The following is a 17,771-nucleotide window of genomic DNA, read 5'->3' as shown; positions in this document are numbered from 1 at the left end:
TAACAGCCAGTGAGGACCAGCGTCTACCTATTAACTGCCGGCCTCACTTCCACCAGAGGTGGCAGACCATCCAACCAGTTATGGGGTGATGTGTGGTCAGCACGACGAACCCCCAGTCATTGTTGTAGGTTTTCTATGACTGGGTTATGCTACTCATTTAGAGGTCCCCAAAATACCCTCACAATGGTGGGTGGCCACCTCTCCTATACACAGGCCAAAATCTCAGAAGAAAAGTTGTAATGCTTCCCCAAGGAGCAGGGGCGGCGCCATAAATTTTCGACCGGGTGGGCAGAAGCTCCATATTGATAGATTAGGGTGGGCAGTATAAATGTAAGACCATAGGTTCGAATCCGGCTCTGGTCGGAATTTATTCGGCCTACGTATAGGGCCGGTGGCAACCCACCATCGTGAGGAAATTGGGGAGCTCCGAGCGAGTGAGCGTAATCCGGTCACGGAGACCTACTATAACAGCTGGGGATACGTAGGGCTGGCCCCCCGACTATTCCAATACTGGTTGAAGATCTCCACGCTTAGAGGTGACGAGGGAAAGCATGGGAGGGAGACTGGCAGTCGGTAGGTAAGCCTAGGCCCTTCAGGGCTATTGCGCAACGGATTATTTATTATATATAGTATATAATACGTATGTATCCCCCCAGTGGCGGAGCGTGACCTTTCCAACAGTGTAAGCCTATCATGATGAAGATTATTTCCCGTTGTGCTTATTTTTGGGCCGACATGATTACTGATTTATCCACACACATCAATCCCCCCTCCATTTTTTCAGAACACTTCCCTGGAATTTTTCACCAAATTAAGAGTGTTTGAATTACGGACTACGTAATTAATAATATTTGGTTCACATTTGGCATGAGATTTGTAAAATTGGTTCAATCTTCATCTTTCATTAACATTTATTTATTTATTAATTTTTGCACTTTTTAGCTCAATTATTACCAGCTGAGTTTATACATAAACGGAAAACAGAGATCTTAATATTTCTGATGTTTATCCTCTCCTACAAGAAAGAAACAGAAACAAGAATTTAGCACATCAATGTGTATCTAGTTTTCCCGTATCCCGCTCATTTTTAGGTTTCCCCTTCCTGTTAGATTTTTGCTTCAGAATTCCCTGTTCCTGGAAAAACCTCCTTGAAGCACCACCGGCTCAAATTTCCTTTGCAGTCAACCATTCATACCCGACAACGCTGGAGCCCCTCCTCTTGCAGGACCTGTGTCTCGCTGGCGCGTATTCAGTGAAGCCAACCCAAGCATAATGGTGCTAAATCTCGCACAAGTTTAAAAAGTCGTTTATAAATTGGAGATATAAATAAAACAAGAGGGCCACTTTTCGTTCTGGTTGAATTTTGTCAAACTTTTCACGTGTAACGTCGAACCCATGCCGTTGGTTGAACCATTCGAATTTATATTTATGCTTTTGTTATAAATTAATATTAATAATATGAAAATCACAGAACAATTTAGTAGTATGTAGCATAATTTCGGAGTTTAAATGACACCATGGATGTCCAGAAGGGGCAAGGCAAGGAGACACTTCCTGAAAAATGAATGTCAACCATTTTCACACATACAATTTCATTTCAGTCACACCAAATTGTTAATTATTGTAAGGTGTTGCAGAAAAATGTTAACTTCAAATTGAATTAGTATATTTTGAGAAGGGAAATATACCTAGTTTACCCCAACCCCTGAAAAAAAATACTCTGCTTAAGCGGCCCCGGCGCCCACACAGCGTCGAATAACATGGGTACCTGGAGGGTAAAGGCGTTTAGGGTCGTGATGCCTATTCACGACCGGATCAAGAAAGTGTGGGGCGTTAACTCCACACCTCCTATACGCCTTCATGGCGTGGTGCTAAGCACAGGTGAGCACTTTACCTTTTTTTTTAATCCTCTCTGGTAGAAAGAAATACTGCGAACGTCCATGAACAACACTTTTTCTAAACATGAGGTTTGCAACGCTGCTGTAAGCCTGTGGCCGTAGGTTTACAAACCTAGGGTTTGGCCCGCTCTTCTCCCTATATTCCTTGCTCTTCTCCATCCAGATACGGTAGGCACTGATCCTTCGCGGTCAGAAATTTGTAAGGCAACATTCAGAAGGCTTACAACTTTCCGCAAGCAGAAGGCAGGAGTTCCCATGTGCCCCCTGGTGTTGAAGTGTTGCAATCTAACAAACAGGATCTCGAAGACTGGGTCGAGTTGAACTTTGAACGTTTTACGAATTTTGCCATATAATTACATACATTTTACTAGAACTAATAAAGTGTAAGCCCGGCTTACACGGCTTACATGGACGCTCCGCGCCTGTATCCCCCCTCTCTCTTATACTACCTATTTTCCTCTTACTTCTTTCCCCTGTCCTTTTCTTCTTCTCCTCTTTATTATTTTCTAATCTATTCTCGCATCTTGTTCCATTTCCTTTCGCTTTGTCTCTGATGGACACAATTATTTCAAGGAAGTGTTTACCCATGCGCAGCCATACATTCTAATCACATTCTTTCATGCATGTTAATACTGTGAAATAAATGTGAATTAGGTTTAAGTTTGTGTTGCAAATACAAGGCACATACTTGATTTTATGTATTCGGCGACAGTGATAGAAAGTACGATGGTAGACAATCGTGAAGTTTCTCGTAATTTTAGAGCATGTTCCTGAGCATTTTCATCGTATAAGTTTTTGACTGAAATAGTTTCCTTACTCCTTGGGGGTTACTTTTCCTACCTTACAGGGTTTGTACAACTGACAAATCTATCTGAATGTTTGTAGTAGCGGCGATTGGGTGCCAACATTTGAGGGGCAAGGAAAGGCTTAGCATAAAGAGGCCATAGTGCGGGGGCAAAATGTGGCGGGGCGAACTGCATCCCCCACTTCAAGCTCCTCCTAATCGCCGCCACTAAATGTTTGGATTAAAATGAACGTCTTATTAAGAATGATTTAAAGCACACACGGAAAACCAATTCTTTGTTCATTGTCCATGAAGTATTCCTAGGCTAATGAAAGGCTATTTTGACAAAATATCACTCATAAGTAATAAACAAGCAAGATTGAAAAATCTGTTCAGAATTGAAGAGATTATTAGCTAAGTTGCAATTCGTTTGCTGAACTGTCATGTTACTAATGCGGGAGAGGCAATACACGTATGGTTACATGTGCATATTTTTTGAGGTAACACAATGATTTAGGACACAAGGAATTAATCTAAGTTGATCACCGTACCAGTAATAATTCATCTATTTTTCATAGATGACTTGGGTTGTATGGCATGACCATTTCGAACACACTAGAATGTCAACCTCTATCCTGTGCAGCATACCCTGGAAACTTTATTCGTTCAGAGCAACGAGTCCCTGGCGCCTGGAACCACTGTCAAAGTAATAATTTATGAATTCATGAGGGTTTATATTTTGAGTGTTGGCATGTGTTGGTTTACGCCCCTTCGTTGCTTTCATGAACCTTATCGTAGTCATTATCAAATTTAGCAGAAAAATGACTTAAAACATAACAAATCAACCACAGCTTACTCTTCCAGAAATTGAGTTTCATTAGTTCATACCTCTTAGAAAGTTGAGGTGGTAGTTTTATTTGCACAGCGTTTCATTAGTGGATCAAGGCAGCTAATTCCGTGAATAATGACGTTGTTTTCCGAAAGTTTGAAATATTTGTCTCAGGCAATCCCTCTCTTAAAATGGATGCATCTTCTGTGGTGATAAAATGACACGTTTGGTGCGAGTTCTTTCTGTATATTTTTTCCCCAATGGCATAACGCTGTTGCATTATAATGAAGAGGTTCTGTTTTCGACTCACCCTTCCTCTGGTGGAAGCACAATGCACACTGGTTCGGACTACACGTTAAACTGTAGGTTTAGTCCCGATTAGCCCATCTGAGCATAAAAGTGTTTTTTTTTTTTAAAAAAAAAACTTACAAAATCGTCTTCTGGATACTTCATGACATAACTTTTTTTTCTTTACTTCAGCTGCATCTACAGATTCTGTAGACATTTGCGGCTGATTCATGTGGCAAAATTTATGTGTGGAACGAGGATTTCTAAATAGGATAAGCCACTCATTAGAACTGAATAATTCTGTAGCTTTTTTCATACATAACTGGCTTATTAAAATTTATTCACTTCGGTATTATAGTGAATATTGTGATTCTTTCTTATTAGTAGAACGAATATAAAGTTGATATTTCGCATACCATATTGATATTTGAAGATGTAAAGTAAAGTAAAGTAAAGTGTTCCCCTGTGCACAGCACCACGCCATGAAGGCGTATAGGGGGTGTGGGGGTAACGCCCCACACTTTCTTGACCGGTAGTGACTAGGGATGATGTGATCAGCATCACGCCCCTGACCGCCTTTACCCCCCAGGGTTTCCCCCAGGTACCCATGTTATTCGACGCTGGGTAGGCGCCGGGGCCGCTTCCATCGTTAGAAAAGTTCCCGGATTTGAACCGGTCGGGGATCGAACCCGGGACCTTTAGCATGGTAGTCAGACGCGTTACCGACTGAGGTATATAAAAATTGTAATGAAATAAAAAAGAAGGCACACTTCTGGAATTTCAATGCAGAGCTAATTAAAACTATATTATACACTCTAGCATACTTAAACCCGAAGAGGGGTGTAAGGGGTGCTCCTTCCACGTAGTGCACCCAATAGTCAACCTCACTTCCACATAGTACACCCTGGACTGCAGACTAACGAGGCTCTGGCGACTGGCCCCATGGCCAGTATAGTTTTGTTTGTGTTGTCCTGTGTTTTGTCCTTATTTGTGCTGAGCGTTCCTTTACAGCCCCAGCTTTTAACGAAAGTCAGAATATTTTATGATTTTAGTTATGCAACGTTAGAGTTGTTATGTGTAACGATAAGGGGCTGGACCCCGTATAATGGGACGGGTGCACATTATTGACAATATGTGAACATTTCTAGCGTAGTGAAATATGTGAACATTTCTAGCGTAGATGATATTCACAAGTAAAATATACATGTTATGAACACCAGAATACACTTATTTATTGCAGCATTTACATATCCCCAAGTATATGTACTTATTGAATTTGATTGGGTGGGCACAGGAAATTTTGGGTGGGTGCTTGCCCACCCGTGCCCACCCCTGTCGCCATCCCTGCCCAGGAGACTTGAACCTGCCCATGTCCCGTAGCCCAAGCCCAAAGCTTGTGCCTTATACTGCATGGCCACAGTGTGAGACACCATTTTGTGTGTATCTACATAATAATAAATATAATGTGTATTAGGGTTTGTACATTAGATATGCACACAGTATATACTTTCCAGTATGGGCATAACTTGGGGCCTAACTTTGAGAGAGCAGAATCAAACTTGAGGCTTATTTTCTGGGGGAGGGGGCAGAATCAAAAAGTTTTCTATAACAATATCATACAATATTATCTTGCTAAATAACTATTTCATTTGCAAAATCATAAATATTACTCATTACTTTGCTCATCAGGTTCTAGGATAGCAGAAGTACTAGTACATTTCAATACAGCTGAGTTTTTGTGTGTGTGTGGGGGGGGTGCTCTCCTTGCCACAATCAAGTTATGCCTATGCTTTCCACAGAACTGATTGTTTCCTGAAATTATGGTATTTCAGTTCATGGTGTGCAAAAGCCACAGACAAAGGAAGTAACAGCTCAAAACTCAAGCAATGATGATAAGTTTCATTATTGATTGATTGATTTGTTCTTTTAAGTCCACTTTAAAGTTTCATTATTGTCTACTTGTCAAATTATCAATAATTTTGTTGAAATATTCAGCTCACCAGGACATCCATAAGTTTACTTTGATTGAAAATCAAATTAACATTATTTTTATTTATCTTGCAGTCAGTTGACCATTGGAACGATGATAAATGGTTTGGATTAATGAAGGTTCAAGGAGTGAATCCAGTGCTCATTCAACTGTGCACGGATATTCCTGCAAAGTATGTATGTTATAAAACTATTTGGAATATGTGCGTTTAATTGGTTTTAGTGGCTTACTTTCTGTTGGTATACAAAGCCAAGCATTTACATGACATAGTGTGGGGACAAAAAATGGCAAAAGTGGGCAGGCAACTGTACCATACCTCCACCTAATCGCCACCACTGTGCATATCAGGTTCTACACATAGTTTCAATTTCTAAGTCAGCCAGTGGACTGTATTAAATGATCATTTGTAATGCCAAATACAATGTATGGCTTTCGTGTAGTGCTCTTGTCTTTTGTACAAGTGATTCCAGTTTTGATTCCAAAATTTTGTCACGAGAACAAAATCATGTCTTTGGCTTCCTGGTGTGTGGGTTAGGTAGCCTACATAGATGATGCATTCGTGATATGGCCACATGGAGACGACACACTACAAGATTTCCTCCAGCATATTAATAGCATACATCCATCAATTAGGTTTACAATGGAAGAGAAACAAAACAAACGCCTGCCATTCGTAGATGTCCTGGTAGACAGATCTGGAAATCAAATATCAACAGCTGTGTATCGAAAGGAAACACACAGGGAGATACCTACACTGCAAATCAAACCACCCCAAGAGTACAAAGAAGGCTAGAGTCCACTGCCTAAGCTCAAGGGTCAGAAGAATCTGCTCAAATCCAGAAACACCCAAACAAGAACAGGAACACATCACAGACACAATGAAACTCAGTGGTATCCACCAACCATAACTAAGAGAGCCATTCACAGACAAGCAGCGAGACAAAAAGACTGATTCGAAAGGCACAATATGCATATCACACATCCCTGGGTTATCAGAAAAGTAGGGCAAAGCCGATACCGATCGGTTGATATTTTTGCACCGATACTGGCCGATACCATTGTTTTTGAGTCGCTAGAAGCACGGCCAAAACGAAAATAAGTTCCCTTTCAAAGGTTCGTTCAGCTTTTCCAACTTGCCTTTGGTTTTGAAAAAAAAATTGTTATGCATTTGTTAAGTGAACCTGTACTCAAGTTTCCGTGAACAGCAAGTACGTGACACAAAGGTTCTTACGCAGATAAGACTCTCGGTCAAATATGTTGCAAATGAAGGGTAACGTGAAATTATCCCCATAGGAGTTCCTTTGAAGTCTACCAGGCTTTGTTCCCTCAGATGCCATCTCGTGTAACAATAATCCCAATGAGGTTCCGGTAGCCAATGAGACACTGGTGTATTGTGGACATCTCTCTTTTTAGAGACCTCCTGCAGTCAAAACAGTCATCGCCCACGTGAGTGGTGGACGTGTCTCAGACACAGTACATAGCATATTCCTGGAATTTCAAATACCTGAGCTAAAACCCCTTTTCCTCTCCAACTTTAGACTTTTGTTTGTCCAGACCTGGATAACTGGGTTTCAACAGACGTGTTTTGGTGGCACAGAGAACGCGAAAAGGGAATAATTTTCTTTGAGCGACAGTTGATGGCACTTACTTTCTGGAAAGTGTAGTGATGGGTTTGGATTTCCTTCCACGCCAAGGGATAGAACATTGCATTTTTTTTTTAAATTTTTTTTTTAGAAATCATTTTCCGATAGTATATTATATCAAAAGCAAAGTCACATTGACACATTGGAATATCACTGTACTGAAGTCGATCGCCTGATATAGAAGCAAGAGACTGGTAAGTTTTCATCCTCTCCTTAAATTTCATTTACTATTTTTTTATTCTTTTTGATAAAGGACAAAATAGGGACAAGATTGGTTTCACATTACAGCTTTACTGTTAGTTTTAGATGTCGTGTCCAGGGCTGGTAAATCGCCAATTATTCTTGTATTCACGGATGATTTAATGTTAGTTTGGGAAGAGTGGTCACTAGGGCTAGGAAGTTGAAGACCTATAAATTGCCAAAAAAAGACCTATATAAAGACCTCAAAATATCAAAAAAGGACCTAAAAGCGGAAAAAGGGTGTATAAATGTGATCCAAATTAATTAATAACTTCAGTTTTAACCTCCCCACCCCCTCCCTCTGCACGGCTCCTTGAGATCTTTGCAGGCGTGTGCTGTCTGGTCGTATACACCATGCTGAAAGCTTCAAAACATGAGAAAGTTGCCACTTACAGCGCGACCTTCCAGACAAGTTACGGTTAAAGGATCTTGTACCGTACCTGCTTCAGTCATCCAAAAATGTTTTTCTCTCATTTCAGGGATGGTTCAAATATATTTATTTATTTTTATTTCTTTACTACAGAAAGGATGTTTAAGAGGTGATGAACTGATGATGATTCGAATTGAGAATGGGCAGTAAAAATGTAGTCGAAAGAAGGTGAAGTTGCATAAAAAAGCCGTTAAGACCTAAAAAAATGCTAAAAAAGGACCAATAAGCCAAAAAAGGCAAAAAAGGACAAATAAAACCCACCTTTTTCTGGCCTACAATGACCCAAAATGAACATATATTATGTTGGGCCTCGTCTTCGGATACAAGGAAAAAAAAGGATTTTTCCTCAACTTCCGAGCCCTAGTAATCACCCTTACTTTTAGAGGAGGTTGAAGAGGCATGATCTCATTTTTCAACATTGGGAAGAGGGGAACGACGACGACGATTGCCTCGCTCTTAGCTGCACTTAATATTTCTCACATATTTGAAACATCTGATCGATTGTCACTTATCTAAAAAAAAAAAAAAAATGCTGTAAAGTTGAGATGCATCGTTGGAAGAGAGCATTGTTTGGTGGGTTAATTTATTCATCGCCTCTCGTCAGAAATGCATACTTATTAAATGTAATAATAATAAAAATTACACACACACACACACATATATATAATTATCTTATTTTATTTTAAATTGAAATTATACAAGTATCGATATCTGCATCAGTATTGGTGGGTATCGGTGAGAGTATCGGCATCAGTATCGGTATCAGCTCAGCCCTACAGAAAAGATAAGTAGAAATGGTTCAAATTTCCATCTTAGGACATCATTCAGCAGAAAGATGACACTAAGAAGCATACAATCAAACACCAAACTGGAGAACCCCATACAAGCTGGCAAAAACTGCATATGCAACATACCATGTGGATGTGACAAGCTTATATAGGACAATCAGGATGCCCTCTACAGAAAAGGATAAAATAACACAAGCGTACACACACAAGAGCAAAGCAGATAGGTCAAAAGTAAAGGAACATGCATGGAGTGAATCACACAGAATTCAGTAGAGCAACGTAACAGTACTACACAAAGAACCAAATTGGAAACTAAGGTAAATCAAAGAAGCAGCCGTCATAGCAATGGTGCAAACCCTATAATTCATCGCAGTGTATGGGGCATTAGATGTTGGTGCTCCTGCTCTTGTTCTATTTTACGGAATGAGTCTCTTTACTCACTCCAACCCTCCTCCTTTCTCATCCAGGCTTGGGACCGACACTGGAAGGCGATAAGGTGTCCAGTAGGTTAACCTTGCAGCCTCTGGAACCAAGGTTGGATATACTATCACCTTACTTGTTTATAATTTTAATGGACGATGTGCTTAAAGAAATTAACACAAAAATGAGAAAGTTCCAAGTAGGATATTGAAGAATGAAAGCAGTAAATATTTCAGAGCTGCTGTATGCAGATGATATACGTAGTTCTCTTTGCTAATTCACAAGCAAACTTACAAAGAAATTTCAACATTATAAATAAAAGCCTATTAAATGAATCAATGAAAATAAATAAAGATAAGACAAAAATTATGAAAATAGCCAAAGAAGAGAAACCATGCATAATAGATTTTGAAAATGAAGAACTGGAACAAGTTAAGTGTTTTACATACCTCGGAATCACCATCAACAATAGATGGAGAATTAAATACAAGAATACAAATCACAAACAAACTATATTATGCTATCAATCAGGGGTTTCTAGGAAAGAAAAAATAAGCCATATGGCAATATATAAATCAACATATTTACCAACTATACTATATGGGAGCGAATCGTGGGTATTGACAAGTAGGTAGATACAGCAGATACAGACAGTGGAAATGAAATATTTAAGAAGAGTGGTTGGAAAAACAAGAAATGATAGGAATTTGGAATCAAACGATCAGGATAACATTAAACTCCAAACCAGTGGAACAAAATGTCATCGAGGCACAACTGAGATGGTTTGGCCATGTTAATAGAATGAAGGATGGAAGAATATCTAAGGAAATATGGGAGGCAACAAGAGGAATGGGAAGAAAGAGGCCCCAAGGAAAACCACGGCAAACATAGAACAAGAACATTGAGCAGACCCTGAGCAGAAGAGACATTAAATGGGATGAAGCAAGGAGGCTAGCAATAGAGTACTTGGTTAAAGCACTTAATTTGTAGTAAAATCACAGGTCTATCGTTGGTTCAATTCCCATCACCAGCAAAAGAAAGTTCTCCTGAAGACAAGAGGTGCTCTCTCCAAACATAGTGTTAGTATAAGTATAGTTTAAAGCACTAGATAATGTTAAAGTCCAATTGACATTGCATGCTAATGTAGAACCATTGTCACTGACATTCAGAGAACTACTGAAATTCCAGTAACGTCTTTGAAATTATAATATATAAATATAACCCCTAGAGTGGTGCTGCATCCAGAGGGGATTCCTCCTCAACCCCTACAAATACCACTATGATTAAATCACATCTATAAAAGTTTTAAAAAACATTTTGAACATTATCATGTCTAGTCCAATTCTGAACTCTTGCTTCTTTGAATTCTGTGATTAATGCAATTTTTATTAACCAATGAAAGGAGTTTGGGCAAGTTTCATGAACAGTTTTACCCCATAAAAACTATGGGTTTGTTATATTTTCATGTAATTTTAGTTTGTGGAGTAAAATTACTAATCGTAACAATTTATTTTTAAAGGTTTCGTGTAGATCCTGAGGCACTGGAGCCACTCTTGGAGAAAAAATCGCTGGACAAAGCTTTGACAATGAACCGCATTTTCATGACAGATTTAGAAATACTGGAAGGAATTAATTGTAGAAATGATAACGTGGTAAGCATTTTTATTTCTGTGTTACCGATTTAACAATAAATTTGTAGGGCCATTGTTATAAAGTACCTGCAGCTTCATCATAGGAAATGCATGTTCGCCAAGATGGCCAAACAGATGGAGATATTATGTGATTTGCTTAAACAAGTCAACTTGGCATGCTACAGGATACTGTTCTTCTATGGTGAAAAACTTTCATCGAGCAGTGCTACAACTACGAAACTGACAGAGTTTACACCAGGGTGGATAAAAATTATGATTTCTATTAAAAAATCATTTTTGCAGATTTTTTAAATTTAAATCGATTTTTTGATTTCTTTAAACACTCTAAAAATTGCTGGTATGTTATATAACACCATACATATAGATATGCTTTTTTATAGAAAGGCTTTTTCTAGTAAACGGTTCTGTAAAATATATTTGAAAAGTTTGATAAAAGCAAATAAAATATTATATGTAAATATACATTTTTCTGTTTCTGATAAGGTACATATGAACCTACTAGGGAAATGTTTTTTGAGTGTGTTAATGAAACTATAATACATAATTTCAGTAACTTTTCTTCCAGTGAAAATATAACATTCTGGAAAATATTTTTTATCGTCTTTGAAGCTGAATTTTGGCAATTTTTTTTATTGATAGTTTGGAAAATATCGGCTACCATGTTTATTTACAGTTTAACATGATTAGTATTTTGTATATTTTTCTACAGAAAATGTTTGGTATTTTTGCCTATAAAAATTATTTAACTTTTAATCAAGAGAATTTAAGTGTGTTTGCAGTTTACATATTACATTTCTTTGGTATGAGCTTCACCCCATCAGTACATATATATTTGGTTTCCTTTCTTAGAGCTTAATAAACACTATTAAATAATTACGAGATTAATGTACTTTCACCAAAAGTGATTCTGATATCTACAATTAGAGCTTAATAAACACTATTAAATAATTACGAGATTAATGTACTTTCACCAAAAGTGATTCTGATATCTACAAAATCCTAATGCACATTATTCCATAAATAACTTATTTAAAGTGAATTAAATCAGCGATTTTTTAAAAAAAATCACCTGATTTAAATCGTGGTTTCAATCAACCTGATTTAAATCAATCCACCTAGGTTTACACCATGTAAGCATTGAGCAAGTCTCCGAAGGATTTGAAATTTGTTCCCTCCTTGGTTCATGACCTGCAGAGGCAGCACTAGAGGGTGTGCAAAGTGGTGCTCACATATCTCCACCAAGTAACCTTTTACCACTTTAGAAGATGGAAATTAGATCTATGGGATCATGTGACCATGCAATTCTGCACACACATTTATGATGCAACCACAATGTGGCACAGGGTGTAAAGATAGAGGTTACCTGCAAAGACTGTTCTTAAACTTTTACTTGCCTTTCTCCTCAATTTCTGACTCAACCCTGATGTTCTCTCTCCCATCATTTCCAATGTCATACCACATCTCCACATCCCCACTTCTGCTGACCCTTTAACTTTACCGTAACTATTAATGCTGGGTGAAACAAAACTATTTTCAACCATATGTTATGACTTATTGAAACCATGTCGTCATACTGAGCATAGCATGTTAGGTATTTAAGTGAGACCACTGATCCAATCCATCTTTGCAAAAATCAGCGCATGTTGTCTTTCTTTCGTTGGCATTGTTGTTAAGAAATGTTTCTTCTTTTGTACAATGCAATATATATTATTGGCCTGTCAAGCTTTGTTTGTTTCAAATTACAAAACTTGTGGTTGTGCTCAAATGAATCAAAAATACTAGCTCATTGGCACATTTTCATAGCAACCTATTAAAAATTGATTGATAGAATGATGAATCATGCATGCAAATTTAATCTTTTCTTTAATATCAATACCACACCACCTACTCAGTACCCTTACACAATTAATCTTGGCATCGTTGCTGACGACCTGCGCCAAAGTAACCTCGGAGGGAAATATTCCCTCAGGTTTTATTTATACAGGAGTGAAAATCAATACAAAGTACTACATACTTACCAATATATTCTGAAGACAGTTATTTTTCCTTGGAACCAACTGCACTTTAGAAACGAGTCTTGATGCTTCCAGGATGCAAATTCACAGGACACTTTGTGAAGGATAGTGCACAGTCAACTTTCCTGAACTTGTGTTCTCATCTGAATGGCCCTCTTAATCCCCAGATTTCAATCCATTTCACTATTGCACTGGGCCCATATTAGAGACTGAAGACTGTGCTGTTCATCATAAGGGTCTAGTGTTCCTGCAGGGTTCTTTTGGTCAAGACCTGGATTAAAATCAACAGCAAAATGTATGGTGAGTGGATGTCTTACCCAAGAGGAAACATTAAGAACCGATATTTCCACACACAAGTATTATTCCTGTATATTAACATTTAATGTGATTTTGTAAAAGTTTTTTTTTCACATTGGCCATTTCCTTGTTTTACGAAGATGAAACTGTTTTTATGTAACTAATATTTAAATTAAATTAATATTTGTCGTATCATTCTATGTGAATTACAAAAACAGTTATAGAACACTGCCTTCTTGTGCAAGAATTTAATGGAAGAATGACAAAATGAGAAACTTTCCAATGGCATAGATTTTGTTCTCTTTTTAACATCTTGCACTCATACAACATCACTCTTTTGTAGTCAACAGTAACAAATACTTAAAACCAAGGTGGATTGATTTAAATCAGGTGATTTTTTTAAAAAGAAATCACTGATTTAATTCACTTTAAATAAATAATTTATAGAATAATGTACATAAGAATTTTGAGAATCACATTTGGTGAAAGTACATTAATCTTGTAATCATTTAATGGTGTTTATTAGGCTCTAAGAAAGGGAAATAAAGGAAACAAAATATGTATTGATGGAGTGAAGGTCATATGAATGGAAATGTTATATGTAAAATAAACACACTTAAAATTATCTTGAATTAAAATTCAATAATTTTTATAGGCAAAAATAACAAATATTTTGTGTAGAATCAAATACAAAATACTAATTATGCTAAACCATAAATACTGTAGTGTCATTATCATTAAACTGTAAATAAACATGGTAGCTGATATTTTGCAAACTATTCTTTAAAAAAATGCCAAAATTCAGCAACGAAGACTAGAGAAAATATTTTAAGTTACAATTATATAGTACATCCAGAATGTTTTATTTTCACTGGAAGAAAAGTGACTGAAATTATTATAGTTTCATTAACACATTCAAAAACATTTCCATAGTAGATTCATATGTGCAGTATTAGAAACAGAAAATATGTAGTTTACATATATTTATTTTTATTTGCTTTTTTCAAATATTTTACAGGGTCATTTACTAGAAAAAGTAAAATACATACATCTATATGTATGGTGCCAGAAACCATGCAAGCAATATTAAGTCTGTGTTTTTTTTTACAAATAAAAAATCTGTTTAAATAAAAAATATTCAATTTAAATTTTAAAAAAATATCAAAAATTATTTCTTGAAAATCATGATTTTTTATCAACCCTGCTTAAAACTTTTCTTGATAATTCACTGGGTAAAAGCCATGAATTTCACAATAGTCAGTTAATTATGCAAATATTATTTGCTGATGCTGATGTACCATTTATATTTTTTTCAGCTGGTGATTCCAATGTGTCTGTTTTATTTGAATGATGATGATGAATTGCTGCCAATTGCCATTCAGTTATACCAAGATAAACCTGAAGATGTAAACCCAGTGAGTATTACTATGTTTGCTGTAAGATAAGATAAATGATTATTTCTCTGCATTTTTCTCCATGTTGATCCACAGAAGCCATCTTCCACCTTTCCCCAAAGTGGGCAATGAATTCCCCACCTTCAAAAGATAGCAATTTCCACTTCGAGCATGGGAGGGGCAGAGTAATATTTCATATCTTATCCTTCAGTTATAAAAAAAATGTGTATTTTACCTTTCATTATTTTACAAATCATAAAATAGAGCAGCTGTAGCTCAGTAGCTAGACCATCTGGCTACCATGCAGAAGACCTGGGTTCAAATCGTGGCGGAGGTGATCTGGAACAGGAAATTTTCCAGTCATTTCCCTTTTTCTGCGTGGCTCTGAGGACCACCTAGCCTCGTAAATGGGTACCTGGGGGCAACCCTGGGGGTTAAAGGTGTCCAGGCATGATGCTCATCACATCATCCCAACTATGGCCGATATCAAGAATATGTGGAGCTCTATACCTTCACATCACCTTCATATGCCTTCATGGCATGTGCATATGCACAGGAGTAAAGAGTTCATGTAACTTGACATTTTCCAGCAAGGGGCTACAGCAATAAAATAAATAAATATATGTACCTTCTCATAGATTTTACATTGGTACAGAAATAGTTTTTTGAGGAAGGGATAAAAATTTGAGAGATTTGAAAGTTTTGGAAGGAAACAACCGTAATTCTTAGGTTTTCCCTCACACATGAACAATACAAACCTGTAATGTATTAAATATAAAACATTGTGCTATTTGTTTAATTTTATAGATTTTTACTTATCATATGAGTATATTTAATTTTGTACAGGTATATTATCCAACAGATCACAAGTACACTTGGGCAATGGCAAAAATGTTTTACCATATGGCAGAAGCTCAACATCATCAGTCAGTCACACACCTTGGTAAGTGAAATATTCCTTATGATTATGGTACCACTTTTTGGATAAGTTGTATGCTGGTAGGCTGAGTAACATGCAGTAACAATTTGCAATTTTGTTATTCCTGTTTGATAGCAAGTTTTAGTGAAAAATCTTCAATTGATCCAGGGCTGATGTGGCCGAGTGGTTAGCACATCGTGCTGCGACGCCAAGGGTCCCGGGTTCGAATCCCGGTCGGGCTTGGTTGTTTGTGAATGTCCATTCATCAATTTCATCATTTCATCACTCATCCCCATCTTCGCAAATTAGCCAAGAGGCACAAAACGCGAAGTAAAATAAACTAAATCAAATCAAATCAATCCAGGGCTGACAAAGAGAGGGTATGGCTATGGAAATTGAGTTTGGGACGGGACTTCTTGTACATATAGATATTGATATGTGAAGGCACTAGTTCACACTAGCCAGCCATTTCCGATAAAAAGCTCTTCAAAGGTGTGTGTGAATTACTGGGGGAAATGTTTATCCCTAGCTGAAGAAAAAAAAAATCAACCCTGCCAGTAGGGTTGCCAGACGTCCCGTGTATACGGAATTGTCCCCTTTTTTTAAAGAAATGTCCCCGTGTCCCGGAAAATGTTTTCAGGATGCCCATTTGTCCCGTATTTAGCTAAAAGAAAAAACAAATTCAAATTTCAAAATCATTTTATACAACAAGAAATTAATAACAATTTATAACTAACCTAATTGGATACCAATTACCATTTACAACTCAATCCTCATATTAACATTGGCGTAGAACTGCTCATTGTCGATTGTCGATATGTCGAATAAGAAGCGACTCACGACTGCAAGTTCTTTGCGGCAGTTCTGGTTCTAAGGCCGTGTCCGGATTGGCAAGCGCTCCGTCCAGTTCTCTCCCGTTGCTCTCGCGTACCGTCGAAGTCACGTCCAAGTCGTCCGAATCTGCATGTCCCCTTGTAGTACGGTTGTCACTTTTCCCGCCAGGTGTCAGCTCGAACTTCACCCACCGCGCTCTGGGGCGCAGGCGTATCGCACGGAAGCAGAAGGCAGACGCCAAATAAACATGACAATGATTTCCACCTATTTACTACTCATATTAAAAATGTAACACGCTATTTCATCATTTACAATTTTTCTGCATTCAGTATTATCGAAAAAATGTTAAAGTATAACTGAGTTTTACATCGTCTAATCAGTAAATGTTGTCTGTACAAAGTGAAAGTTAGAATATGGCTGCCAAGCGCAGCGTCACAGCGAGTTCAAGCGTGCATCTGTCGCGCCTCTCTGCTCTTCCCTCAGACTCCACGTCTGCCGCGAATTCGGACAACGGAGGTTGGCTGAGTCCCCGGATGGAACGGTGCTCTAGGTGACATCTGTTGCCCATTCGGACGCGGCCTAATACAGCTATCTAGGCACGTGAGCTATCATTTGTTTCTTTTCTTGGTCAATGGAATCAGAGTGAAGTGGATAATAATCAGGGCTTAGGTGATGTAAAAAGTTTTCTTTTATTTCGTCATGCCAAAAAGAAAGAGTTCTTATAGTAGTGATTATTCTAGACAAAGGTCTTCTTAAAGGATGCCAAGTATTCACTCAAGTATTAATATATTTTGTCAAAATGTTAAAAATTCGGCATTAACAATGCTTTAAACTGCAATTGATTTTGTAATGTTTAAAAATGTTATAAAAATAAATTTTACTATATCCATGTCTATATGTCCCGTTTTTTTTATTTTAGAAATCTGGCAACCATACCTGCCAGTGATGTCTTTTTCCCCGCCAAAGAAAAATTTGTTAAGTATGGAACAAACACCACTGAAAAATCATTCTGGAAAATAGTTAATTAACCTTTAAGTCAATTGTACTCTGCTTCGCATCTGAAGTTTTCTGTCCATTGCCAAATAATGTACAAAATAGTAATAATATAACTTTGTTGAGCGGGCGAGGTTCAACGTATGTTGTTCTCCCACCTAACCCTTGTCAGAATACAGTCTACAGCTACAAACAGTGTGTATATATATCAAATACGAAAAATCGCCATGGCAAGAAGAGTTGATTTCGTCAGCTTTATTCGTTGGAGATATGTAGATCACATTATTCGCCGCACGCCGTCTTTGAGTTGCACGCGCAATAGATATTTGGTCAAATTTTCTCGCTATTACTACTTCA

At 37.6% G+C, this 17,771-nt stretch overlaps 1 protein-coding gene across 1 annotated transcript in view; it reads left to right on the top strand.

Moving 5' to 3' along the window:
• LOC145994228 (polyunsaturated fatty acid 5-lipoxygenase-like) overlaps positions 1-17,771 on the top strand; it is a 62,151-nt gene that overhangs the window by 25,621 nt on the left and 18,759 nt on the right. The window contains exons 5-8 of the mRNA XM_083130325.1: positions 5,864-5,961; positions 10,830-10,962; positions 14,591-14,689; positions 15,515-15,611. Of these exons, the coding sequence (XP_082986451.1) occupies positions 5,864-5,961; positions 10,830-10,962; positions 14,591-14,689; positions 15,515-15,611 (427 nt within the window). The remainder of the gene's footprint in view (positions 1-5,863; positions 5,962-10,829; positions 10,963-14,590; positions 14,690-15,514; positions 15,612-17,771) is intronic.

The sequence above is a fragment of the Lepisma saccharinum genome, chromosome 10 (assembly GCF_977018435.1).
Source record: "Lepisma saccharinum chromosome 10, izLepSacc3.1, whole genome shotgun sequence".
Classification (NCBI taxonomy): domain Eukaryota; kingdom Metazoa; phylum Arthropoda; class Insecta; order Zygentoma; family Lepismatidae; genus Lepisma; species Lepisma saccharinum.
Note: the sequence above shows the minus strand (reverse complement) of the source record. Positions and strands in the feature narration are given on the sequence as shown.